At 53.9% G+C, this 27,703-nt stretch overlaps 6 protein-coding genes across 6 annotated transcripts; 5 read left to right on the top strand and 1 right to left on the bottom strand.

The window, feature by feature from the left end:
* Positions 1-6,289: 6,289 nt before the first annotated feature.
* V2A60_005074 (velvet factor-domain-containing protein) lies at positions 6,290-7,399 on the top strand (the record flags this gene model as incomplete). Its single annotated transcript, XM_083256387.1, has 1 exon — positions 6,290-7,399. One exon carries the CDS (start codon positions 6,290-6,292, stop codon positions 7,397-7,399), a length of 1,110 nt encoding a protein of 369 aa, XP_083112513.1.
* A 4,682-nt stretch (positions 7,400-12,081) lies between these two features.
* On the top strand, positions 12,082-13,911 carry V2A60_005075 (DUF1996 and WSC domain-containing protein; the record flags this gene model as incomplete). The annotated part of the gene is made up of 1 exon (XM_083256388.1): positions 12,082-13,911. The coding sequence occupies one exon, from the start codon at positions 12,082-12,084 to the stop codon at positions 13,909-13,911; it is 1,830 nt and encodes a 609-aa protein (XP_083112514.1).
* A 609-nt stretch (positions 13,912-14,520) lies between these two features.
* On the top strand, positions 14,521-16,626 carry V2A60_005076 (rRNA (cytosine-C5-)-methyltransferase RCM1; the record flags this gene model as incomplete). The annotated part of the gene is made up of 2 exons (XM_083256389.1): positions 14,521-14,721; positions 14,803-16,626. The coding sequence occupies 2 exons, from the start codon at positions 14,521-14,523 to the stop codon at positions 16,624-16,626; spliced, it is 2,025 nt and encodes a 674-aa protein (XP_083112515.1).
* A 441-nt stretch (positions 16,627-17,067) lies between these two features.
* V2A60_005077 (glucosidase II beta subunit-like protein-domain-containing protein) lies at positions 17,068-18,801 on the top strand (the record flags this gene model as incomplete). The annotated part of the gene is made up of 2 exons (XM_083256390.1): positions 17,068-17,166; positions 17,260-18,801. The coding sequence occupies 2 exons, from the start codon at positions 17,068-17,070 to the stop codon at positions 18,799-18,801; spliced, it is 1,641 nt and encodes a 546-aa protein (XP_083112516.1).
* A 3,057-nt stretch (positions 18,802-21,858) lies between these two features.
* Positions 21,859-24,600, top strand: V2A60_005078 (uncharacterized protein; the record flags this gene model as incomplete). Its single annotated transcript, XM_083256391.1, has 1 exon — positions 21,859-24,600. The coding sequence occupies one exon, from the start codon at positions 21,859-21,861 to the stop codon at positions 24,598-24,600; it is 2,742 nt and encodes a 913-aa protein (XP_083112517.1).
* Positions 24,601-25,225: 625 nt separating this feature from the next.
* Positions 25,226-25,570, bottom strand: V2A60_005079 (RlpA-like double-psi beta-barrel-protein domain-containing protein-containing protein; the record flags this gene model as incomplete). The annotated part of the gene is made up of 1 exon (XM_083256392.1): positions 25,226-25,570. One exon carries the CDS (start codon positions 25,568-25,570, stop codon positions 25,226-25,228), a length of 345 nt encoding a protein of 114 aa, XP_083112518.1.
* Positions 25,571-27,703: the final 2,133 nt, after the last annotated feature.

Raw genomic sequence — 27,703 nt, forward strand, 5'->3', positions numbered from 1 at the left:
TTTGTTTTAGTTTTTTCGTATTCACGTATGGACCGTAATGCCCCGAGCTCGTATAAATGTTTCACCCATCAGTAATCAATCACCTTACTCGGAGCCTCCCTTGTCTCGTGATCGTATACACTGGCCGAGAAGGACTCGGCCAACAACGGATGCGGAAATTTCAAACAAGGCTCTACTCGCCGTTTTCATGTCCCATCGTCATGTTATTAGGCGCGGGAAGGAAACAATCATTCACTGAAAAGACAAAAGCCATAGGAAATGAACAGCCGAGTGCGTCTAGGCCAACTCATCGGAGTAGCAGCTACGGTTGCTGCTACTGGGTAACCATGGCAGAAAGTTGTATACGGTAGCACGGTGGACACAAGAGTTGTCCACGGTATCCGTACCTTTTTCTTCTTTCATGGTCCCCCCTGACCGTGCCTTGCACCTCCTTCCCCCCCCATCCCCCCATGCCCGTCAGTTGGTTGTCGATCCTCCCTGTGCCTGTGCTCGATTTCGCATCGGTCTTTTCTTTGTGTGACCCCAAAGCAGCGTCACTGGCGCGGTGCATTGCGCTGCCGACGGGTAGACACACAGTAGTAATTCATCCCGCGGCGCAGAGACAACGCGGCATGGGTCATCCACCTTTGTTTCTCATGTCTCATCGGGAATTATGTAGCTCGTTTACTGACGAAACTGGGGTACTCTGAAAAGAGTGTGTCTTGGTTTGACCGAAAGGAGGGGGGGAAGGGGGGGGTTCGCCGTTTCTTCCCAGACCGAACCGCCTCCTGTATCTTTGTAAGCTCAAAGGATGCGATGCTTGTATGATCATGCCCAATTACAGCTCGTCTAGGCCTAATTGGAGAGCCGTTGACGATAGAAACTGCCAGTGAGCTGGACTTTGATCCTTGAATCACGTTGTGCAAATGGTTCAGATCATTGATTGCGAATAAACGATACAGGTCTTCTGATGTAGAGCATAAATCACATTGAACTGTTATTTTTCTAGGCCGTGGGGATGTAGATCACCCAAACCACGTGCCTTGTAAATTGGGAGCGTCAAGCTGCCATTGAGGTAAAACGCCGAGTTAATTGTGCTCTTCATTCCGCGCAGAGGCCTCCGCTAAGCGGCGCAGCTGTGACACAAGTGGCAGCCTCAAGCCACCTTTGACATGGTAATGGACGGCGTGATGCTGTACCAGTATAGCAAGTGGATATGTGAGGACCCTATCAGGCTATCACGCAAGTCATGTCTGAGTTCCACGAGCTGGCTGCAGACAAAAGCAAGTTTGTCAGCTCGAGAGGCAGGCCGAATGTGATGGTGGGCTTGAGTGGTAGAGTGGGAGTAGGTGGTGGGAGTGCGGCGCCGGGGAGGGAGGGGGGCTGCATACGTGTTACGCAAGACATGCATATTCCGCCAGAACCAATGCGTTGACACTCCAACCATGCGTTTCTGGGTAAATGTTTACTTATAGAAACGAAGCAACTTTGAATGCTGGGCGATGTGGCATGTCAGTGTGACCAATGTGGCTGCTGGGGCTGTTACTGATAATAGGCCTGGCTGCATGAAATGATGAAAATGCCATGCATGTATAGGACTGCAACGGGCGAGTGGCGGGCCGATCCCGTCGGAGAAATTGTGACATTGACGCGCCATGACTTGCTACTTGCTGGGATGCAGCCGAGAAGGGCAGGCAAAAAGGAACAAGAGCTTGACCACCACACACCTGCATGTCTAGCTCATAGTTAGCCGTGCGCGTGAGATGAAGAGCCCTGTAGGCTGTAGGGAGATCTAAGTCGGCAATAAAGGTGGCCTTGTTCTGTCCCTTGAGAAAGAGTGCGCCGGGCCGCATCAATGCTTGTCGGGGATCGCTGCCGCCCGGGGGGGGGGGGGGGGGGGGGGGGGGGGGTATCAGATTGGATTGTTGTCGCAAGCCCAGGTTTGGCAGCCCTCTTCCCGAACAGCAAGCTTTGCCTCGCCCATTGAACGAACCCACCATTATGAGAGAGGTTTGCGGTGATGTAGCAGCGAGCAAAGCCATCGGCCTACTTGCCAGCCCACCGACAACAGTCGTATGCAGGCCAATCGAAGAGTCGGGTTTGATGAGATATCCTCAGCGGTCAGTCGGTTGTCGAAGCGGAGCACACCAAGAGAATCAGGCACACACAGACACACAGACACGCACACATACATACATATAACTGGACATGCACTTACATACACCCTGGGTTAATAAACGATGATGTGACGGCTTGGCGCGAGGGTGGGACCTTGAAGGCTCAGCAGGACAGGCCCCTTTGATGTGCATCTCGTAAGCGTTGGCATCACAATACGCTAACGACTTGGTGCGTGGGAAGGCTTTCAGTTTACTTGGCCAAAGAGGCGTCGAGGAACCAGCCGAGCCGGGCCGTTGAGCACAAAAGTCAACCAGCTGAATAGTCTGCCCGCATTGGGGAAAACGGCGGGCGCTATCCGCACACAAGAGGTATTGATCGCGAGCTCGGGCATTGAGTGGCATTGAGTGAACCCCCCACGGCTGCTTCTACCATGGAAGTAATCACATCAGCCCCCCCCCAAATACGAATTGTGCCAATGTAGGAAGGTAGCAAGACGTTGCCGAACAAGGTTAGCAGCCAACGAGCCCAACGGGGTCTGCCAGTTGTCAAATTTGTCCAGAGCCTTGCCCTTCTGGCTAACCTCCACAGGACTCAAGCTTACTTTTAGTTGGTTAAAAAGACCGGGCCGGGGGTGGTGTAAGGAGGTACCTTTATTGGCTCTTATCTGATCCATCATTGGCATCTACGCAGTACGTGTTGGGCTATGATTTGAGTTGGCGACGAGCAAACACGTACGTAATGGAGCGCCTTCGCAAAGCAAGCTATGTGTTGTTCGCCATGTGTTGGCGTGTCGCCTAGCCCACGTATAAGCTCGAGCGAAGACTTGAGTTCCCCTTCTCCCCCTCACCAGCTCCAAGGCCGGTGAGTTAGCTCTAGCTTCACCGGGACCCCGCCCTTCCGGGCCAAGACAACGGCGTAGCCTGCGAGACTTGGGGTCTTCTTGAAGCATCCTCACGAAAAAAAAAAAAAAAAAAAAAAAAACTCACTCTCCTGAAGCCAAAATGCCGCTCTTTCGTGTCTCGGTACCGAAACTGCCCGTCCCAGCGTACAGCCGCACGATGCCTTTGGCCAAGCTTGCGTCGAAAATCGCGAGACGATACTGGCAGTGTGTAAGCTAGCTCGCGGATCGGACCGCTCAAAAGGCAAGTTACTCGGTATAGGTAGGGCTCCAGAAACTGACTCCTCCGGCGGAACCGTTTGCAAGCCCTGCCCCCCCCAAAAAAAAGCCCTGGACAAACGATTTGCTGAGTGGCCACTTTACCGGGGTTCTATATTTCGAGTGGGACGCGTTGCCGGAGATGGCGTTGCCACATCGAGCCGGCTTTGCTCTTCACCGCGGCGAGTCCCGGGCTAATAAACTGGGCAGGCCAGCCCGTACCGAAGCATCCATGGTGTAAGCAGGACGGCACGAGAACAAACGTTTGGCCAGTCCAGCGTCCAATCTGGGCATACTTGGTCCCCCTGCCCTGGGGTCTTGCATCCGACAGCTCGCTAGGCGCGGTCGCTTATGCCAGATTAACCACCGACCTGCCATCTCAGTTCCCCTGCGGGCTCGACTGCCGCCCTCCGCCTGACGCCGCCCCTACTAGTGTGCCGGGTTACTTACGCCTTGCTTTCCCTGTCCGAGCGAAGCTCGTCCTGAGCCCTTGTCTCACCACAGAGAGGCGCACTCCTCACCGATTTCGACTCCCCGGCTCTGCCAGCAGCCCAAGACCGAACCCCAGCATGCAACGTTGGCACGCCATCGCTAGCGCAAGTCTGGCTGTTGCGAGCTTGGAAATACTCTGGATGATGTCTGGACAAAAGTACGCACCCAAAACCACTTTTGCTGTCTAAGAGAGGGGGGGGGGGGAGGAAGCGCACTCGTCCTGAACTTTGTTTCATAAGCCACGAGCGGCGTTGCAAGCCTTGTTCGCGCTGCCTCCCAATTGGGACGCTGCCCTCACACTGCACTTCCAGACGTGGAAACTCCCGCCATTCCCTTGTGCCCAAAATCGGCCACGGCGAATCTGAGTCGTCTGCGGGCCTGGCAGATCCAACGCTGCGAAGCGCATGGTGCGTTGACGTCACCCCGGGGGCAGTTTCACCAGTCGGTGATGCGCTAATTTGTTCCAACGGGGCGCTGGGGCGGAGGATTTATCCAGCCAGATTGGGCTTTCTCGCCTGTTTACATGCTTGGAGAGGAGGAGGGGGGGGGGGGGGCCTGAATCGTGCCCTGGCGAGATCAAGCCTGTCTGGGGCAGCCGTCGTCAAAATCACCTCAATTGACAAGAAAGGACAAAAGGCAGGCAGGCAGAGAGGGTTGGTTGGTGAGAAGGACTTGCACCGCACATCTCGATCGACATATGTATGTCTGCCAGCCATTCGACCCCAAAGAGAGTCAGGCTACTTGCCTCTGTAGAACCGTTCACATGCCTTTAAAACGCACCAGCTATCAGGCTCTCTCTCACAGCAATTACTGGGTAGAGTTGCAAACCCAGCATTCCCGGATGGCAGCGGGTGGCCCGTTTTCTAGGCGGGTCTGGCATCCTTGCCTTTACCAATCTGAGTGCGGAGCTGGGGGCTGGCTGGCTGGGTTGCTTTCCTGACAAGGATGATACATGGATGGGATGTGTGCTTGTTGGATGCCTCGCCACAAATGAGATCTGTCACTTCTCTTGTGCCGCAGTGCCCTGCGAGGCGCTGGCTTGTTGGGCCGGACGGACTCTTGCCCCGGCAAATCTGCCAATGCAACCCGCTCGAGGCTCAAGCGATTGCTTGCTTCTTGTATACTCCGTAAATTGCAACGACGACGGCGTAATGACTGTGCCAACACCGGTTTCCTTTTTCGCCATGGACCACGCGGCTGGCTACGGAGCACGACTCGCATCGACTCCGGTCGACTCGCATCGACAACTCCGGTCGACTCCCATCACCTCCCGTCGACTCCCATCGCCTGCCCTTGCCGCCAGACAACTTGTCCATCCGCACCCGAGTCCCGATCGTCAGGCTCCGTCGTCATTCCTCCGTCGTCTTTGGGCAAACATCTACCTACTTGGGCCGCTCTTTACGACACACCAAAAACCATCGACGCAGCTGGTCCCTGGTGCATGTGCAAGTGTTGACCTGACAAGTCAGCCCTTTTGCTGGCCGCTCTCTCTCACCTTTTTCCTGAGCACATGTTGCTTCCTTGGGGGAAGACACCCTTTTCCCACCATTTCCGCCCATCCTGCCACCACGGCCGTCCACCTGTCTCACAAAACTACGACACCTCCAACGACCTCTTGTTGTTGTTGCCCGAGCCCGTACGCAAAACTAACTGCCTGCCTCCTCTTGTGTGGACCAGCAGCACGTTGCTCTCTCTACACACAAACTCTGGACTTGTCTGGCTGGGCTGCCTCCAACTTACCGAGTACGTCTGTCTGCCCCCAGAGAGACACCTAATTCCCCCAAACTCTGTGAGACGCACGCTAGACAACGGCCTTTAAACCCTGTCTCTCTCTTGTGGCTCGTCACCGTCTCAGCCATTGCCCGCCCCGATTCGCACACTTGGTGACGCCTCACTCGTCTTCTCTGAGCGAGTGGCCCGCTGCCTTGTGCCGTTCTTCCCCTTCATGTATGTCTTTGCTGTGCGCATCAGGAATCCACCTACTGCCTGCACACTGGCACATTCGGTTTTTTTCCCGCACTGGGCGGCTGGTCAACTGGTCCACCGGGGGGGCTTTTTTGCTTGTTGTTGCAGGCTCAAATTTGCTTTTGCTGTCGAACTGGGGCACCACCTCAACGCCCGTTACTCACTGAACCCAGACCAACTCCCCGCACTACCCTACCCTTCCTTACCAGTACTACTCGGAAGCTTCCACCGCAATCCTCGCTTCCAACAACTTGATTGATTCACACTGCTGAGCTTTGCATATAATTGCACCGAGCCCTCGTCACTGTCATCCTGCCATATATCGTATCTGCATTGCAAATTGCGTGTCAACCACATGTCTGCAAACTCTCTCGAGGCACCCTTCATCCGCTCCGCCTGGACACCCTCAGCAAAGCCCACACAGCGTCACTGCTGGCTTCCAGCGGGCACTCGCAAACCTCTCTGACAAGTAGTCGGCCAATCTATTTCCCTCTACATCGGTCATAGGGATAATCCCATCACCGTATGCTGTAGGCTGCCCACAGTTGAACTCGCGCGGAATTATGCGTCTGGGAAGCAATGCAGCCTCATTCGCACAATGACCGGCCACACGACCGACGGCAGCCCCCCCATTTTCAACCACCTTCAACTCCCTCCAGTCAACAGCACCCGGTGCTGCCATCCCCAGATAGTCTCCTGGCAGGCGCACCAAGCTATTCTGCGGCCGCTCATCGCCCGCCGCAAGATGAGCGCTACTACGGTGGTCGCGGGGTGACGCATCACATGCCACCGCCGGCTGCTGGACCATCATATCATGCCCAGCATTTAGGTCACGGCCAGGACCATTTCCGCCAACCGTATGCATCGCAGCCGCTTCACGCCGACAGTCATTCCGGCTTCGCCACGCAGGAGCCTCATGGCCAGCAGAACTTTCCCAGGGCTCCTCCTGGGCACCAGACCCATATGCCACAGCCCAGGCCCCCCGAGCACCAAGCTCATATGCCACAGCATCCGGCGCACAAAACGAGGTCGTCATGGATCCCAAACCTCCTCGGGCCAAATCGTGAGCCACACATAGATGCCATGGTGTTCAGCCTCGAAGTACGCCAGCAGCCACGAGCGGCTAGAGCATGCGGTTTCGGAGACCGGGACAGGCGGGTCATTGATCCCCCGCCGATTGTGCAGCTCAGGGTTGACGGGTCTAATCTGTCCGAGGAGGAAAAGAGAGCGTATCTGAGATACCCAAACTATGTGATGAACTGCTCCATCTGGGACGAGTCGGGAACCCGAGATGCCTCGTACATGCCGGACGAGTACAATCATCAGCGCCGACTCATGGGTTCGTTGGTGGGAACACCATTCGTCGGCGAGGATGACCGCGGCCAAGAGGGCTGTTTCTTCTGCTTCTCTGATCTCTCGTGCCGGACACCCGGAGCTTTTCGATTAAAGTTTACGCTCCTCATGATTGATCCCGCTCGCGCCGCCATTGTTCGGCATTTTCCGACCCTGACCGAAATCAAGACGGACATATTCCAGGTATTCAGCGCAAAAGAATTCCCCGGAATGGTTGCTAGCAGCCCTCTCGCGAAGAAGCTCAAGGAGCAAGGCTGCATCATATCGATCAAGAAAGGAAACGAAAGAGCAAGACCACGAGGGGGAGATGGTAGATCTGACGACGAAGAGGATTGAACGGAAGCAGCGGGCCAATGATGCGCCCAGGACAAGACGGGATTTGGCGGTTCAAGTTCGAGTGTGAATTTTTTTTTTCGGTGTCAAAAGGGGCAGAGGAAACGGGAATGGTGTAAAAGAAAGGTCGGCAGGATTCTGGATGGAGGATGGCTTGCGATGATTGTGGGCAGTTGAAATTTTTCTTCTTCTTTCTTTCTACTTTATCTATATACCCCATTGCAGGCGCTGTTTGTCAAAGATCAGAGAAGCATCACTGCTCAGCATCTCTGGTCCCTATGCTTGGGACCGGATTTTATTCAAAATATACAATCAATTCAAGATATTACCTGGATGCGAATGCTAACCAGCCGAGCGCCACTCTTGGTGGGCGAGGGTTGCGAGGCATGAGTTTGGGAGCGCGGCTGAGGTCTGGTTATGGTGAAGGACTGAGTGGTGGGAGCAAAGCCTTTACTAAGCTACCTCAAGCGGAAGGGGGATATTTTGTGACACGGCCTCTGACATGTTGACATGTTCTGACATGTTTTGAAGCTCGTTGTTCATAGGGGCTACCCTTGAAAATACTTGAAAACAATTCTGACATGTGCCCCACGAGCTTCTAATTCTCACAGCATGCTTAAAATCATAGTTAAATAGAATGCTACTTACCGCATCTGAGAAAGAAAACCCCTGCTACCTAGGTATTCAGATCTGTACCCTACATGCCAACCTGGCGGCAGCAGTTGCAGAGGGTGGCTGTCCATTGCGCCGCTGCCATGCTTGAGCGGCATACATGCACTGTTTCGTGCAAACTGCCCGGTAGCATTTTGCTTTCCATCTCTCAATGATGTGACTCTTGACAAAGTTTTCACTGGGTATTCGATGATCTATATCATAATCTAATACTCCCTTAGCCAAAGTCGAATCAAGACGTGGATGACGAGCAAGTAGAGGTGAAACTACAGACGACCATGCGGACAGACTGCCACCAGATACTTCGCGTCAACATACTATTGATGGCAGAAAATTGTCCTTTGTATCGGCAAGCAAGCAGATGCACATTGCTGTTCACATGATTGGAATTCGCAATGGGATGTTGGAAATGACATGTCTGCGTGGTTTTCTTCGCGGCAAGGCGCGGAACACCATGCTAGCTGACGATAGCAGGAACGGACATTCCCGACACGAACATGTCAGAAGCATAATTTACTGTGATGACATGTTATGATGACATGTTATATTTCGCTTCTAATTTGGTCAAAGCTGGGGAAACTGATGGAATCGCGTGATGTTGGGATGTAGGTGCTCATGCAGCTCATGCAGCTCTCTGCACCCTGAGCCAGTTTTCTGATTGGAGGACAATTGAAGGGGAGCCTCTTTGTACTTTTAGGTGCACCAGCCTAAAGAGCAGAGTCATTTCCAATCACGACATATTGCAAATGGTGACGGGGGATTTACGAGATACCTGGCACAAGGGGATATCGCCGTTGTTCCGTGTTGATCGCATGTGTGGGCGGAAAAGTTGTTGATGATGATCATAATAATAACAGTAGAAGGACTCTTCTAATTTGACAAGTATTCAAGCGAAGGAAACCCTGTTTTATTTCAAACAGAGCGCGGTACCGGCCTTTTCTGACGGGTGATGCGTACATTTTGAAGGTCGGGGCTTCTGCGGATGTGTGGACGGAAGAGGGTATATGCTTTGCCTTTTAGCTCATCTCGCGCCAAAGATGGACTCATTTCAACATTTTGCTTCTTCTTCTTTTCAATTGTACTGTTGTGTTTTTTTGTTGAGATGGCGCAAGAAGCGTGGGCTGAGTTGAGGGCAGCTCATTACCACCACCACATTATTACTCGGGACCGAGCCGGCCGCAAGAAGGAGAGAGGGAGGGGGGGGGGGGCGAGACCAGAAATTGGGCACAGAAGCAATGCGCGAGCTGGGAGATGAATTATGAGGCGTCACAGCGTTTCATATTGGCTTGTTGCAGGAACAAAGAAAAAAACTAAATAAATAAAAGAGAGGCTGATGGTGGTGGTGGTGGTGGTGGTGGTGGTGGTGGTGATGACAGAGTAACACAAGGAGGCCCAGAGGGGTCGGATGGCGGAGATGATGAGCGAGGATCCGGGCCACTGCGGCCGAAAAAAAGCGAGACTACTCCGTACTGGTAGCAGCAAGACGACTTGTAAATGGAGATGGTGTTGGCGTCTTTTGGAGCTTGCAGGGGGGTTCATGGCTGCCCATGAGCATGGACAGGCCAACGAGAGCCAAGATGATGCTGGTTGGTGCCCAGGAGTGATGATTGGCGATCCCCGCTCTCCTCAGTCTCCTCACCCCTCCCCTTGGGGGTCCAGAACAAACAATGAACAGGCAAGATGAACAATGAAAAGCGTCCTGCATAATCAGGCCCCTGGGCGCAAACCGTCTAAAAAAAAAAAAGAGAGATGGAGAGAAAAAAAAAAAAAAAAAAGCCACCAAGCGGGCTTCACTTTAGCGCGTTTCATACAGTGGATGAGGTGGCTCGCTAAAAGAGCAGAGAGCGCGGATCAGCGGTTGAATGCCCCCCCTTCAAGCTTGGAGAGCCAAAGTAAAAGCTCCATCCCTGGCCAATATGTCGATTCGTGTTTGCTTATTATGCAGTGACCCAGGAAACGCATTGTTGATGCATATAATTCATGATTCGCACGACAAGCAGAGAAAATCAATCAATCAAGCAAGCCGGTTCTGCCTCGCCTCGCATGTTTCCAGCCGTCTTTTGATATGAATCATTGTTGTCGGCGTCGCAAATTGCTACTATGCAAGCCAATGCTTTTCAGCCCGCATATTTTTTTGGGCTTGCCTACTTTATTTATTATAAAATAATTATATTTTGTTTGGTGTTGTACGGAGTAGTCTGTACAGGTCGGGCAACTTGTGTGCTCCCCCTGCTTGTTTTTTGGCGCTGGGCCGCATCAGTGGGCCAGCTGTGGGCGGCAACCCTTGTTTCAGATCGCCCTCTTTTTTGCCCTCTTTTTTTTTTTTTCCTTTCCTCCCTCTTCGCGTAACTAGGAGGTGGGGGAAAATAAGGAATTATTACTCAGTAATGTGATGCTCATTATTCCGCACTGGTTCTGGTTCATCCGCCGTTGGGCCATGACTGAATCGATAACAGGACGCAAAATGTGGCCAAACGCGGCATTAACATGACTTTGGGACTAACTGACAACGAACATGCGACATCAGCACAAGGTTCATGGCGCAAAACCCACCCTGGCGGCCGGGCGACGTTCAGGTACCATCTGGCCACGATGAAGCTACTTGATAGATAGATAGGCTAGATGGATGCTGACTAGTCCCCAACTCTGCAAGTCAGCATCGTCGCACCATGGCCGGCCAGTCTCCAGGGGGGCCCCAAGCTCAACCACTCATGTCAATGTAGTGCGTGCGCTGGTTGACCAATCAGGGCACTGCTGAACCTGAGAGGAGGAAAACGAATGGACGAAAGAAGCCGGGCGCAGGTTGTGAGTACTGATACTGAGATATAGGAGCCCGTGCATCTTGCCAATGATGTGGTGCAAGGTACCGCCCGCACAGGGGCGTTGGTGACATTGTGCGCCCATCCATAATTCGTCCGTAGAAACGGAGAGAAGACGAAACAGATGACAAGGAGCCGGGGACGAGAGCCGGGGATGAGTCCCCGATGCGGATTTGATTGATTTCATCAAACTACATTTATGAATAGAAAGGAAACAAAAAAAAAACATGGGCTTGTCTCGAATAGATTTCCTCACCATCCAACATCAACGATTGCCGTTTACAGCCACAGCGGCAACCCTATCCTTGCCAGGCGGAAAATTAAAAAAAATCGGATTAGAGAGTGATGGACAGGGGGACTTGAGAGAAAAGTCGTATGCAGCGCCCGGCGTTGGAAATCCTCCTCGTCCATGTAGGGACAGGGGCGGCCGGCACCCGGACGCGCAACTTGGCCCAGTACTGCAATGTCGGAAGACCGCACGCAGCCCGCACGCAGCCCGCACGCCTTGAGATGTCGTGTTCAAAAAATTGTCAAAAATTGAGAATAAAAACCAAACCAGCGTTATCTGCACGTCTTCAGCTACGGATACATACACTCACTCACTTACCCCTGCTAGCTCCTCGCGCCAAGTCTTTGCACCTGCATCCCCCATTCACACACCCATCCCACCCACCCTGAGCCGCATCAACTTCCCCCACCATCAGTCGTTTCCTTTTTTAAACCATCTCTTCCCCCCCTCCCCCTCCAGTCCAAGTCTTTTGCTTTGTTTTTATGCTTTAACCATTACTCGTTGCTCTTCGTTGCTTCGTTGCTTCATTCTTTTCTTCATTTTCTATCCACCTTCCTTTCCGTCAAAAGTTGCTGGACACTTACTCTCCTTTCTGCTCCCTCTTATATAAGAACTCTTTCCAGACAGCCCACCAGCTGTTTGTTACTCTCCTTTCTGCGTCACCCCTCACGCGCAAGTTCGTGTGATTTGTCCCGCCCAGCTTCTTCTTCTTCTTCTTCTTCTTCACCTTCTCTTTGATAGGCTTACCGTCTGCCATCTATTTCTTTGTCTTGTTTCTGGTGCTCTAGTAACACCAAGCTTATCTACTCAAAGCTCGTCTCGTCATTCACTCTCTCCGGCCTGCAACTCAACCACTTTCACCAAACCTGCAACAAAAAAGAGAAACAAAAAAAATCTTACAAGCCATGAAGTTCGCTACCGCTACCGCTTTGGCGTCCCTCCTTGCCGTCGCGGCTGCTGCCAAGGATAAGCGCACCTTTGCTGTCCTGCACTTCACCAACAAGCAGCTCACCGTCGCTCGCGCGGACCCAATCGTCACGCCCGGCCAACCCTCAACCCACGTCCACCATGTTCTCGGTGGAAGCGGTTTCGGTCTTGCTTCGACGGCCGAGGACCTCAAAAACTCAAAATGCAGCACCGCAAGGGTAAAGGGGGACAACTCCAACTACTGGTTCCCCTCGCTCTACTTCAAGGACCCCAAGTCCGGCAACCTCGAGTCTGTGGAGCTCTTCTACGCCAACGTCTACTACTTCTTCGAGCCCACCAACGACGATATCAAAGCATTCCCCATGGGCCTGCAAATGTTCATCGGTGATCCCAATGCCCGCACGCCCCCAGCCGGCGGCGCCAAGACCAACCTCGATCCCTCCAAGGGCCCCGTCAATCCTATCAAGTGGACTTGCCCCCGCAAAGACCTCAATAACCCCGGCTGGCCCGCCAACTCCAAAGGCTACACGGCCGGTATCCAGGATCCCAACAACAAGGGAGAGGGAGTCGGCTTCCCCCATGTCAACTGCGACGGCTATGCCTCGCCCCTCCGTGCCGATGTTCATTTCCCTTCCTGCTACAATCCCAAGGCCGGCCTGAACGACTACAAAAACAACATGGCCTGGCCCCAAGACAACAATGGCAAGGCCGATTGTCCCCAAGGCTGGATCCATGTCCCTCACCTGTTCTTCGAAGCCTATTGGAATACACCCGCCTTCTCTGACCGCTGGGAGCAGGGCAAGGGCCAGCAGCCATTCGTTCTTGCCAACGGTGACGTGACCGGCTACAGCCTGCACGCCGACTTTATGTCTGGCTGGGATGAACGTCTTCTCCAGCACATCATCGACACCTGCGACACGGGAACCTCTGGTATGGAGAACTGCGCTGGCCTCTTCTATGGCCAGAACAAGGACGAGTGCACTATTGAGTCGCCTGTCAACGAACAGGCCCAAGGCATCTTGCCCAAGTTGCCCGGAAACAACCCTCTCACCGGATGGTCCTACGGCGCCGGCAACGATACCAGCCCTTCCCCTCAACCTAGCCAAGGCGAACCCTCCAGCGCCGCTCCCGCTCCTAGTAGCAGCGCCTCGTCTCAGATTCCAGCCCCTCCCTCTTCGGCCTCGGCACCTTCTGATACCCATACTGCCACCTCTTCTGGGGAAGCCGGTCAGCCTACCTCTCCCTCAGAGTCTGGCTCCCCAAGAGAGCTACCTCCCTCTTCACAGACCCAGACCGACGTCGAGGCCTCGCCCACTCTCTCTGTTCCTCCAGCAGGCCCCTCCGACAAGTGCACCCCTGCCACTGTCCACACAATCTACAGGACAGTCACTGTTACCGCCGGCGCCCCGAAAAACACCGACAACGCTGGCGCTGGCGGCGAGGTTGCTGGTTTCAAGTATGCTGGCTGCTTCAGAGATTCTGCTACTCGCGCCCTGTCCGGTAAGGTACGCCCGGACCTTGGTAAAATGAGCAACGAAAAGTGTGTCGCCCACTGCAACAAGCTCGGCTTCTCTGTCGCCGGCACCGAGTATGGTGGTCAGTGCTACTGCGGTAACGAGCTACAGGGCTCAGAGCGCCTCGATGACTCTGCCTGCAACCTTGCTTGCGAGGATAATGCCTCGTCAAAGTGTGGCGGTAGCTGGGCCTTGTCTGTGTATAGCGAGACTGGAGAGGTTAGCATGAAGAACGCCATCAGCCGCCGTCACATGCACGAACATGTGAAACGCCACTCTGGTCGACGCTTCTAAGTGGCTGGCATCACCCTCCTGTGTAGCCGTATGGTGTTGTGGTTCGTCTATGGTTCGTTGTGTCCCCTTGGTTGCTCCTTTTCTTGAAAGTTGTTTTGCTCGGGCCTGGAAAATATGTACACGAGATGGATTGGCGACTACTCATTGGAGCAAAGACACGTACAATTTGAGAGGTTCGAGTTCTTTTCCCGAAAACTCCCCGTTTGTACTATGACAGTTATGACTTCTTCTTCTGCGCCTGTTGGGGCATCAAGCCCCGTCGAGGACGAGCCCCCAGCGGGCATTTTGGATCCAGATATTTTCAGTATGGCATCGTGTAGGAGCCATTGGCGGGCTATATATAAGATTTTGCAATTAAAGCTTTCCCCGCATTTATTGGATTTTTAACGCATGTCAGTAAAAGTCGAAATCGCGACTTACACGGCCTTTGCTGGTTGTGGGTCAACCACGGCTAATTGCATCCACTGCAAGTTTTCAGTGCCTGGCGCTACCCATTTTCATCAATCCTTGTCCGCGCAACTGCTTGCATTCTCCCACTATTTGGACCATTGCTTTTTTGCCATTTTTTTCCTTCTCTCTTTACGGCAGAAAAAGGCAATTTTTTCTACAATGTCTCTATACCACGAAGGTGCCGAGGTGCTGGTCGCCTCCTCCACCGAGGGCGGCAGCCTAAAGTCCCGAATTTTTGGCCGTCGCAACATCAAGTCAGCACCAGGCCAACTCTACGCCCTTGTATTTGAGACGTGCAAATGGAGTTTGGTGCTGAAAGAGGTCATTGAAGCTTCCGAAATTTTATCAATAGAGAAGAAGGTAAGGGCCGTCAACGAATAGAGCAGTGTCGGGTCACTCGCGGGGCCCAAGCCAGGAGCCTGTCGACTAATCTTCTCTCAGCTCACGCCCATACTTGCGCTCCTGTTGACGCATGACTTGTTATTAGCAAAGGGTGGCGTTGCTCTCCCCAAAAGTCATGGACTGAGAGTAACCATTGAGAAGCACAAGGCGCGACTGACGTCGGAACTCACGCGGGCGCGATTGCGTCGCAAAGCACCAACCATCGAGGCACTCAAGGAGCAGGTTGATCGTGAGTCGGCTGGTGAGGAGGCGCAGATTCCGCGCTGGGTCCGCATCAACACAATCAAGACCACGGTAGAGGAGCAACTCGATACGACCTTCAAAGGGTACGACCAGGTGACTACTATCCAGGAGGTTTTGGCACCGTCTACGACGTCAACGGGCGGCAGGCAGCGCAGGATTCTCATTGACCCGCACATCCCAAACCTCGTCGCTGTCACACAAGGCATCGACTTGTCCAAGACGGAGGCGTACAGCTCCGGGAAAATCATATTCCAAGACAAGGCCTCGTGCTTTCCTGCCTACCTGCTCGACCCGCTACCCGAGGATGGCGACGTCGTCGACGGCTGCGCGGCGCCGGGTAACAAGACGACGCACTTGGCGGCAATTTGCCACGCCAGGAGGCCCGATTTTGAGACGCCGGACTCGCAAAAGATTTTTGCCTTTGAAAAGGACAAGCGTCGCTCGCAGACCTTGACGAAAATGGTCAAGATTGCAGGCTCGCAGGGGTGGACGAGGGTTGGCTTCGGGCAGGACTTTTGCCAGGTCGACCCGGCGAGCCAGCAGTTTGCCAAAGTGGGCGCTCTTTTACTAGATCCGAGCTGCTCGGGCAGCGGCATCGTGGGCCGCGATACAATGCCGGAGCTGCACGTTCCGGAGGCTTCACCCACTGTGACATCTGGCAAGAAGCTGGACACTGGGCGGGGCAAGCCGCCGGCGCCCGAGAAGAAGGAAGCGAACAATAAAAAGAGAAAAATGTGCGACAGAGAAGAGGCCCAGAGCAGCGTCATGATTGACGACGAAGGCAACGAAACCGTTGTCAACTCGGAAAAGGATCTCGAGGCACGACTGCAGGCTCTCGCTGGGTTCCAACTCAAGATTCTCTTACACGCTCTCACATTCCCAGCAGCAAAGAAAGTAACATACTCGACATGCTCAATACACTCGCAAGAAAACGAAGACGTCGTGATGAAGGTGCTCGAATCCGAGATCGCCCAGAGACGCGGTTGGCGCATCATGAAGCGCTCAGAGCAGGTCCGAGGCATGCGCGACTGGCCGGTGCGCGGACTCGAGGAGAGCTGCAACGGTGATGCCCAAGTGGCGGATGCCTGCATCCGCTCCTACAAGGGCGACGGGCACGGCGTCATGGGCTTCTTCGTGGCCGGCTTCGTGCGGGACGGCAGCAGGGACGAGGCGGCCGACCCGGACGGTCCCTACATGAGGGACGAGAGCGGCATGATTGTGCGCGACGTGAGCGGGATGCCGTACCTGAAAACGACGGGCAGGCCGGTGGAGCTGCTGCCGCGAGACGAGAGCGAAGCAGAAGACGAGGACTCTGATGACGAGGAGGAGGAAATGGACGACCCAGACGGGCCGTATGTGAGGGACAAGGCGGGCCGTATCATCCGGGATGACGACGGTATGCCTTTCTTGAAAAGGAAGAGCCGGCCCGGAGACCTGAAGCCAGTGCAGGAAGGCGAGGGGGAGGATGAGGACGAGGACGAGGAGAGTCAAGATAGTGACGACGACGTCGATGATGATGATGATGATGATGAAGAGGAAGAAGAAGAAGAAGAGAAAGATGATGGCGAACAGTACAGTGACGATGAGGATAAAGGCGACTGGGACGGGTTTGATGATTGAATTCATTGACTGCAAATTATAGACTTGCGCTTCGAGTTAAGCGAGTCTACATCGAAATGCCTGCTGTTTGAGACTGTCTGTAACATCCTTGTCGTGTGTGAGCGCCCAACACGTCACGACAACGGACTCCGCCAGAAATCGTAAACGCATGGGCTCAAAAGTAAACCATCTCGTCTCAAATACGTACGACTTTTATCTACGTTCCATTTGATTTCGTCTCTTGGCCTAAAAGGTTTGCCATGGAAGGTGTCGTGTTAGCGCGGCAAAACATCGGGCCCCGCAGTGACGATTGCGTAGATGCCACCTTGGCGGCAGTAGCCCTCCAACACCGGCCTAGGATGACACATGTGCTTGCCAGCCCTAGATCCGCCTTGCATCAACTTTTATACCCCCATTGCCCATCGTGGCTCTATGTGACGCCATTCATAACATTGCGGCACGATGCGCCGAGCGACACTACTATTATTGGCGGCGTCCCGCCTCTGCGCAGCCAAACCTCACAGCTTCAGCATCCACGAAGATGTCTTGGCGCACCCAGAGGTACGTATGGCAGGCAGGACAGCTCACAGCCAATTGCGGCCAAGCGGAACAAGCGGGCGGCGGCGCTAACAGAGCTCTGCTGCGATCAAATAGTTTGAAGTCGTATTCGGGAATAGTATCATCTCTGAAAAAGAAGCAAAATTGCTTGCTCAGCACTCGGCCCAAGCAGCAGGCAACGCACGACCGACCGAGGCCGCCGACGGCCGCGGCAAAGACAATGGCGAGATTCCACAATACACATACGAAATGGTCAACATGGGAGACTACCGAGCGCTCTGCTCAATACCCGTTATCGAGCCCGCGCCAGCAGAGAACAAGACGGCAACGGAGCTGGCCAAGGCGGAGGAGGCACGCGAGGAGAGCCGTGCCGTAGCCAGCGGATGGGAGCTCATCGCCGCTCTAGAGGATACGTGCCTATACTATGTATCAGGATGGTGGAGCTACTCCTTTTGCAGGAACACCGAGATTGTGCAGTACCACGCTCTGGCGAGCAGTCCCAAGGGCCAGCCGCCGAAGCGCGACTTTCACTCTCCAGAGTACGTGCTCGGGAGGGTGCCCACGATGCCGTCGCAGCCACGAAGTGCAGACTCGAGTACCGTGGACGAGCATGAACTGGACCCCATCCCGGCCGAGATTCAAGAAAAGGGCAAGCAGAGGCACCTGGTGCAAAAGCTCGGAGGCGGCACGATATGCGACCTGACGGAGCGAGAACGCACAATCGAGGTTCAGTACCACTGCGTGCCGGGGCTGTCGGCCGATAAAATTAGCTGGATCAAGGAAGTCACGATTTGCGCCTACGTCATGGTAATTGATACACCACGACTATGTAACGATGCTGCGTTTTTGCCCCCCGAGCCCACGCGAGCCAACCCGATCACCTGCAACTTCATATCTGACGAACCGTCGCTGCTTTTGGACTCGAAAAAGGAGGCCCAGGGGCTGAATGAAGCACAGGACGAAGCCGACAATGGCGAGACTGTCGAAGGAGCTGCGGCAGCTGCGGCGGCGGCAGCCGCCACTGCACTGAAGGAGCTGCTTCGAAACGTGGAGGGTGGGGTCAAGGGAAAGCGAGCCATGGTGGGTGACATCAATGTTGGATCGCGCAGCATCTTGTCATTCGGAGACGAGGCAGGCCGGGCGCCATTCAAGCTGACGCCGCCGCGAAGCTTCATGTCGACAGGTCTCGCGCAGGAGGCCAGGCTGCAGGTGGTTGTCGCGCAGGGCGCCAGCCTGGAAGACGGCGGCGGGGTGGAATCGCTGTCGCGCGACGAGCTTAAGAAGCTGGACATTGACCCGGATACGGTTAAGGAAATGGCGGCGCAGGTTCAAAAGCTGGCCGGGGGCAGCGGGTGGCGCTTGGAGGTGTCGGATTCCGGGCTCGCAGGCGTGCGCGAGCTCAAGGGCTACATAGACGAGGACGAGGACGAAGACGACGAGGCGGAGAAAATGGTCAATACCAAGGCGAAACCGAAGCGGGTGGGCAAGGATAAGACCAAGCAGACTACCAAGACGAATGGCAATAAGGAGAGGAAGAAGACGGAGGAGGAGGAGGAGGCAGCGGCAGATGCCACTCGCGAGGGAGGTTTTGAGGAGGAAGAGGGGAGCCAGGAGGAATTCTACAAAGACGAGCTATAGGAACTTGTCGAGCCCATCTGGCAGGGCGCACTCTTCGGATTAATGGTTTCTCTTCCTACTGTTGCGTTGATCTGGGCTATTCGAGCGTTGGTCTAGATGATGGTGTTGGAGGGGATATGCTTGGCGGCACTGCTATGATTATGAGAGGGCACTGATTCTAATTCTGATTCATTGTAATGGTAGCAGAGAAGAGGGTGCACGTATTCAGCAGTGTAGAACTTTCCTTGCACATGATGTAATTCAAGCGCTCTTAAAAAAAAAAAAAAGCTGGCGTGCATTTGCAAAGCGTCAATGAGAAAATGGTCCAGAACAGAGCTGTGCATGGAGAATTTGGTGGCGGCGGTGCTGGACGGGGGCGGAGGGGGCGGAGGGAGAGAGGAGGAGGGCGACGACCGGGACTGGCCTCCTAGTTTGAAATAAAATAGAAAAGGCGGCGGGGCGGCTTCTTTCCCCGGAAAAGGATGAAACGGGCCGTGATTGGGTCCCGTGTAGGCGGTGCGGGTGGAGAAATGGACGGCATTTTTTTTTTGGCTTTGTTCGTATTTGCTCTTTTTTTTTCTCAAGACGGAAAGGAGTGAAGATGACGGAGAGAGGGAGAGAGAGGGAGAGAGAGGGAGGGAGATGGAAGTGAGATGAGGAAACATCGAGGTGTTGCGAGATGCTGAGGCGCCAAAGGTTGAGGTTTGCGCATAGGTACGGATTACGGAAAGGCTGCAAGTACCAGTATGAGTATCCGTAGTTGCCCACGAGTGCATAAAGACTGGCAAAGCACTAGCTCGGAGTGGGACATGAGCAGGAGTACGCTTTGACAGGCCGGGATGCAGGGGCGGAGGGGGGACGCAGTCATGTTGTGTACTGACTGGGTAAGGAGAGAGAGGGCTGCGCAGAGGAATCAAGCCTCGAAAGAGCAGGGGGAGAGAAGAGGTAGTTATATCAGTATGCAACATGTTTGAGGGGCTTTCCTCTCTGAGACCATTTCTCTTTGCGCAACATTTTGGACAAGCTTCTGGAGAAGATTGTGTTGAAAAGCAAAAAAAACGAGTGAGATGGGGGTTTCAGCGAGAAACAGCGTGGGGGAAAGAGTGATGGGCGTACTCGACACTGATAGCTGGAACTAGGAAAAAGGAAATAAAAGATTTGCTGGCGTAGAATTTTTCTCTCTCTTGAAACAAGGTGGACGAAAAGTGAGAGAAATGGCACCATGCCATGCTGAGGGACGGCGAGATGGAGTCAAAGAGGGAGAGAGAGAGAGGCAGAGAGAGTGAGTGCGTGGTTTGTTAGAAGCGAACGAATGAAATCAAGATATCAATTTACAAGATGCACGAAAAGAAAGAAAGATATATCTTGGCAGGATTTCCCCCCTCGCCAATATTCTTCTCGTTGGAATCGAGTAATGTGCATGGTTGACCGCCAGATTATGTAGATGGGGTTTGCTTGTGCAGGACGCCATGGTTAGGTAGCGCGGCAGATTTAGAGTGGTTGCAGAAGCCGAGGGCCGGTTTGTGATGCAGGCGGGCCAAGGCTTCATTGCTAGCAGTAGATTAGTAAGGGACAGAGAGGTACTGATAAGTAGAGACAGTGGACGGGCCGGTGCGCCGCCCCACAAGCATCTCCATCTTGGCCCTGTTTAGCCTGTGAACAGCCCATCCAGCAGCCCATCCAGCAGCCCAGTCGCCTGGAAGTTCAGTCCTCTCTGGCCGCCGCCCAACTTCTTGGTACCTTTTTTGCCTACCAGCCGTGCCAGCTACCCATCTGCCTTAGTTGTTACCAATTATACCAGTCCATCCACACCTGGGCCATCCCTACCGAAATCTTCCAGCCATCCGCTTTTTTACTTTATTCCATCTTATTTTTAGTTTCTAGTCTAAGTACTGGGTAGTTTTTCCTTTTCCTGTTCATGGCCCTTGCTCTTTCATGCGCACGCACACCACACATTACACATTTCCATTATTTACCCTGCTCGTCTCCCCTCTTTCTCCCTCTAATCCTTTTCTTTTTTTTTTCTTTTTTTTCTTCTCTTCTTTTTTTCCCTCTCTTTCGCTGAAATCATGAACCACGACATACCTGGTTCCTGATTTATTCCATACCCACCAAACTTGTTCCCTTGTCTGCTCGTTGGGCTTAGCAACGCCGGCAGTCGTTGACAGGCACGCACACACGCACGCACGTACAATCGTCGCGTTGCAGGCACGCACCTGCCACCAACCGGCAGTAGCCCAACGGTGCGCCACCAACCAACCGACCAGGCATTCTGCCCACACAAACGCCCAAACGCCCGAGCAGCCTTCATCTCTGCCGCAACAAAACATACCACCCACCAACGCCACAACGTCGCCCTGTTTCCGCATTCCTCCTGATTTCTTGCTTTCTTGCTTTATTTGTATTTGTATTTGTTTTTATTTTGATCCTTTATTTTTATTTTTGGTTCTTTCCATCCCGTCCCTGGTCCAACTACAGCTCGCCCTCCAAACGAGACACGGAGTCGCCTGTCTCCCTTGCTCAGATCCAAAACTTCTCCCCTGTCTCACGCTGCGATTCCTCCCTCATTCGCCTCTTTGCTCGATCCTCGCCCTCGCCGCTCGTCAACTTTCCAGCACCGCGCCAATTCTCTTCTCCTCTTTCGACTCGTATCCGCACGACATTATAGTCGGCACTTATTATCCTCGCTTCCAACACAAAACTTCACAGCCCGCGGTCAACAATCGCGTGCCCAGCAGCACCCTTCTCTAGTCACGAAACCCAAGCACTTCGAAATAACAAATACAACACCAACCAATCTTCCTTGTCGCATGCGTTTGTCTCTGCGCTGGCGCAGAGATCTGCAATCTCTTCCTGCCAAGACGGTCAACCGCCCTGCAGCGTCCGACATGCGCCCCGACTCTTCTGCAAGCCCTGTCTGACCCATCTGCATCCTGCTCGACGGCACTCCTGCATTCCATGTTCTAGCCAGTCTTTGTTGCTTTCTACCCCTACCGATCCACTGCCTTGCCTGCTCTTCGCTGCTTCTTTCAAACTGTTCGCTCCTGTTTGTCCCCCAAACGGACACAGCCTTCCATAATGGACCCGTTCCTATCCCAGTCTGGCCAGCGTCCACGGCCACCGTATGCGCGCGCTCCATCTCGCGCCTCTACAATCGCGAGCAACGCCCGCAGCGTGAGCAGCTCCAACACTTCGCACATGCAACCCGCGTCGCCCGCACAGTCCTTCTCTCAACCTCAACGATTCCACACCACCGCAACTCCAGCTTCGCCCCGATCCACCTGCCGAGCCACGCCCCAGCTGTCCCGTGAGGCCAGCGGCGACCTCGCACGACCTCCGACCATGTCGAGCTTTCTGCAAGAGAAGCTACAAAGGGAACGCAGAGCCGAGAGCGATAAGCTCGGATCCTCCACCTCGTCACGTCACAATCTAGACCTAAGCGCTTCCATCGACCTCGGTCGTGTCGCCGCCAACGATAGATCCTTCAGATCCTCCGATTATGAGGCACAACGGCCACAGTCTAGCGCCGGCATGGAGTCGGCAAAGAAAAAGGGCCTTGGTCTAAAAGAAATGGAACAGGTCGTCTCATCCCTCCACAAGCAAAATTTTGACCTGAAGCTCGAACTGTATCATCGCCGCGAAAGACAATCAAAGATGGAAGAGCGCCTCGACGCGCTTGAAGTCCAAAAACAGGACGCCCAAAAACTCACTGATAAGCTGCTGGCCGACCTGGACAAGCGTGACAAGGCCATTGAAGAGGCTGTCAGCATGATCGTTGAGCTCGAAGCCAAGGTCGACCAGCTGCTCAACGAGCGCACCATGGTCCAGCACGTCGAGAGCCAAGGATTCTACGCGTCAACCGACGGCTTTGAGGACTATGACGATTCAATAGCCAACTCGTCTGCTGCGGATCTAGCACAGCTTCAGGACCGCTCCAAGACGCCCACCGTCGTTCGCATGCCAAGCTTCCTCTCGGATCACAACGAAACAACCGAAAATTTGAGAAACGTCTACATCGGCAACCGTGCCAGTATCATGAGCCTGCGATGCGTATCCGGCGCTCACTCAGAAGCGGACAATGCCGTTATAAGCGGATTAGCCAGCCCCACATTGAGTGTTCTCAGCGAGAGTTCCTTTGTCAGTATATATGGCCAGAAGGATGGCGACACCACTGTTGTCCCTGACTTCGACGAGCCCATCGCTCTAAGTGGTTTCGACGGGAGCTCTCCGCTCGTGATTCAAGACGCACCTGGCCCCGCACCTGACTCCAAACCCCGAGATGGCAACGCGAGCCATCTGCAATCACTCAAGTATCAACAAGATAATAGACCCGCCACGGTGCAGCCCGTGAAGGATGCGCTGCGCCACGACTCATCGCTGCACCAGCTGCAGAGACGGGACTCGGGGCCTCGTCCTTTCGGGCTAGATACTCCATCTCATAACATTGTCCGCGGCGATGCTGCTTCTCAAACCCAACATCGCAACAGCGTGCAGGGCTCGCCTGCCCGCCGATCTGTCAAGGATGAAAAGAGAGCTGCGCTGAGAAAGGTAGTCACGGACAGTGGTGGTGTTCGTCTACATGACCAAGCGATGCCTCCGACGCCAGATACCATCTCGTCGTCGACGTTGCAAAGGTACAAGAACTCCAACGATAACCTTTCGGTACGCCATCAGACTTCAAATGAGAAACAAAGAATACCATCAAGTGAGTCAAGACAGACGCGGGGACTTCAAAGCACAGAACAAAGCGGCGGTGTCTCTCTACTTCAAAAAGAAGCCCTCCGCAACGTACGCAGCTCACGGCCTGAAGCCGGCGCGATGCCCAGCTACGACCCGTATGGCGCAAAGAACATTCCGCGACCTCGCTCAGCGGGCGACACAACAGTCTCTCACAAACGCAACAATTCGTGGGACAGCGACGACTCGGACACTAAGTCACTCCAGTCCAGCCTGGATATTTGGATGCGCGAAAGTGCCAAGCCATCAAGAAAGATCGACCGCGCCTCGCCCGACCTCTTTGGCTTCCCGACCAGTATGGCCAACGGTGGCTGGGCAGCCAGCTCTCTATTTGACCCTAAGCAGAGGCTCGGTGCAATGCCTAGCACGGACTATATGCACGACCTGCTGTCATTGCGAGAGGCCCTGTTGTCGCCTAACCTGCCACCACCGCCGCCGCCCGACAGGCGCTCCAGCCTGCACGGCCAGGGGCGATCCGTCTCAGCCATGCCCACGGCTGAGAAACCCCTGGCAGCCGAGGGCACATGGCAACCACCAACTGCGGAGCCTGGCGCGGCACAGAATCGCCGCAAAAGCGATGCGGCCGACCTCCGCTCCGACACGCGGACACCTGTTCAAAGCGAGCACAGACGTGGTAATAGCACTACTACCGCCAACAGCCAGCACCCGCCCAATTCATGGCAGCAAGGCCCCCGCGCCGGCCTTAAGGGACTCTTCCGACGCTCTCTGCCCGGCAGCGGGGGGCTACCGGCTGCATCGTCGCCCGTCAAACCCGACGGGGGCACCAGCGCGCATGAGACGGAGACAGCGGCATCGGGATGGGCCTCGCGTAGCAGTGCTGCCGTGCAAGACTGCGACCGCACTGGCGCCACGCCTCCGCCCATCATGCTCAATAACCCGCGACAAGCGGCTCGGCGCAGTTCCGTCGCAGCCGCGTCGCACGATGGCGCGGCTGCCACCGCGCCGGATGCCCAGTCACTCCCGGCGGCAGATGCCATGTCCCAACACAGCATCCCCCACTCGCAATCAACGACAGGAACGCGGCGGAAATGGCTCCCCGGCTTCTCGCGCAACAAGACGTAAATCTAAAAAGAAGAAGCAAGCAATCATACAATCCAATTACACGTATAGCGCTTTCACAAGCATCAGTTTTGTTATCCATACCTCTTTATCCGAGCATTCGGCAAGCAAGAATATCATTAGCGTCCTCTTTTATTTTCAGCATTTAGCATTTAGCTGCAACAGTACCGTGAAAGGGCTGTTTTTTCGCCGCATCATCACTAGCGAGACAATTCGGATCGGAACAGTTTTTATTGAGCAGGTTCTTCATTTATTTATTATTTTCGCGCCACTCTTATCCAAGGAACAGGACACATTAATTTTTCAATAGTCTTGTCGTATTTCGTTTCCCAGTTTGTACCATCTTATTGCCGAAATTCCAAAAGCTTCTCGGAATCATCTTCCGTCGCCACGAGATCGTCTACTATGCCATATTGAGCGAAGAGAAAGTATCGATTCATATCTGTGATAGATACATGTGTTTATTCACGCCACTGTTCACTATATACGTAATATGCGAAATGTACATTCGAACCCATGAACGCGATTGAGACGGACCCGTCTTCAACCTCGCTTGGGGAGCCAGAAGGGCAGCAGCAGCCAGGCCAGGTTTCAATCCAAGTAGTAGAAGCGCAATCTGCTCTCCTGTTTAGATCCACTCCCAGGTGCCATGGACACGGCCGGGTCCGAGGCTGCCGACGAGGGCGGTAAAAGCAGACGGGGAGAGGTCGAGGTCGCCGTCACCGCAGCCGGCGCAGCGGTCGACGACGGTCACATCGACGTGGCGGCCACCGTAGTGGGCGCGGATGCGGCGACCGCAAGGGTGCTGGCGGTCGTAGAGACCGTGGCCGACGGCGACGATGAAGTCACCGTTGCCATTATTGTGGCCACATGCGCCGAGCCCAGGGTTGAAGTAGGTGATGTCGCCCGAGTTGGCGGCGACGGAGAGGGCCAGGGCCAGGGTGGCGGCGACTGTCTTGGTAACGGAGAACATGGTTCTTTGTAAGTTGAGAACGTTCGTGTCGGAAAGAGGCTTCAATGACTTGTTGAGTGTGTCGAGAAACTCTGATTGACGAGATGAAGCGGCTGGTTTATATACTTGTCGTCGGAAATGAGAGCAATCCTTTGAGCGCAACCTTTTGCGCATCATTCTTCAGACTGATTCTACCCAACCGGTTATTGAGGTGCCACCTGATGAGCTCATTTTTGTGACATGTTGGATGCATTCATCCGTGCAGGCTGACTCGCAGCATCCTGCTCCTTCCACAAGTACAGACCAATAACGGTGCCAGAACAACGACGATGGAGTTCTGCACGGGAAATGATGTTGCTCGATTCATACTCAACCGAAGCTAATATGTGGGCGTTGTCAGCAAAGAAGTCTCAAAATTGGCCCGCCGTTCGTTCACCAAGAAGGAAGGCCCTTTACCAGGCTGGCCTAGCTCTGGCCCGTAGGAGCGCAAGAGATGGGTCTCGAACCTACGACTTCAAGTGTCCTTACCTGTAAGGATCGCTCAATCCTAAATCCGATTGCGCTGTCTGGAACTGATAAAAAAGGCCGCAGTGGGCGAAGGATTGGCCGGCGCTTTGCGGAAAAAAAATGGCCAACCAGGCTGTCGGGTGTGATTCCGGAAGCCTGTCTACGAATGGGCCAACAGCCCAACAATTGACTAAATGAGAGACAAAAATATGCTACAATTCTCAGAGTAGTCCAATTGAAGCCGCTCCTGGACGACTATGGCCTCGGAAACTCTGATTTTGATACTTTTGACGTTGATCAGAGTATGCAAGCCACTGCCTAAATTGTGCTGACAGCGGACCGAATCAAGCCTCGGAGGCAACTAGTTTAGGCAGAGAAGTTGAAAGAGAATGCATAACGGTCGGTAAAATTTCACGCCATGTGAATCCTTCAAGAAGAACCAGGGACAATGGAACCACCTTTGTTACCGGGGGACCGAGTTCGTTCGTTTCCGTGGCCGGCCCAGCCGAAGTATGATAGTACATCATACAGATAATACCATTCTCGGTACGCTTTCTAACCCCAATATGGTCGGCCAAAGAGCGGGCGAAACGGATGTATTTTTGGGCCGATGATAATTTTGCGAGGTTGGTTGGACAAAATATTGTAGACACTTCTGACGACAGCCCGACGCGGAGGCCGAAATATATGCCCCGCTCAGGACACGTCGAGAGCTGTAGCTACAAAAAACTTCTGTACCCGAGACAATACAATCCTCGTTTGGATTGGGGTTGGCCGCGGTACATTCGTGGTCGCAAAATGGCCAGGGCTAATAAGAACCAGAGTTCAAAGAGAAAAGGGGGCGTCAGCAGGAGGAACAACGGCCTTGTCGTCTTCGCACTCGTCTGCGTGGTAAGGTCTGGTCTATATGTTTCTGGATAGCAGTTCGGAGCAATTGTGGCTGCCGTTCATCAGCGATCCAGTCGCCAAGGGTCTTGGCGAGGCGAGGCGAGGCGTGTGCTTGGGGGAAATCTAACTAATCAGACACTTTGTGGAGGGACAACAGGTACTCAAGCATTGTCCGAGCATGATACCGTCTTATTTTATGGTGAGCTGGAAAGGTGGCCCTTCATCAGGAAGAGTTGCTTGATAGATGATTTCGTGAAAGCTAGGATCTTGAGCTCTTTGCTGTGTCAGTCCCTCAGTTCGGTACGTACAGAACTGTCAATGGCTGGGCGCTTACTTGGCGTGGGCTGTTTGCTTTATAGATGAGAGTGGGATAGATAAGAAGGCAAAAAGAGAAAAAAAAAACTGCGGCAATTGTATGAAGCTGTGAGAATCGTAGCCGTCGGGTTGTGGGATGGCGGCAAAGTTGAATGTCGATGGAGAGCCCAAGAGAGCGAAGCAGGAAAGAGTACAAACGAGAACGCTGCAGAGTGGCAGGTGAGAGCGAGCTTATCCAATCCATTACGCCACCGAGCGGATGGTGGCATGTGGTATTGCAAAGAACCACTTGAAGTCAAATAATAAAGCGATAGCCTGCTCGAAAAATGGCAATTCCGAAAATCTTCTTCTCATCACTGCCAATTACTCCGTACACGCGTCTGCTGCCTGTCTAACTACGGATGACTCGCGGCTACAATACCGCTGAGCAGCACTCTACATACT

The sequence above is a fragment of the Cordyceps javanica genome, chromosome 3, assembly GCF_051103115.1.
Source record: "Cordyceps javanica chromosome 3, complete sequence".
In the NCBI taxonomy this organism is placed as follows: domain Eukaryota; kingdom Fungi; phylum Ascomycota; class Sordariomycetes; order Hypocreales; family Cordycipitaceae; genus Cordyceps; species Cordyceps javanica.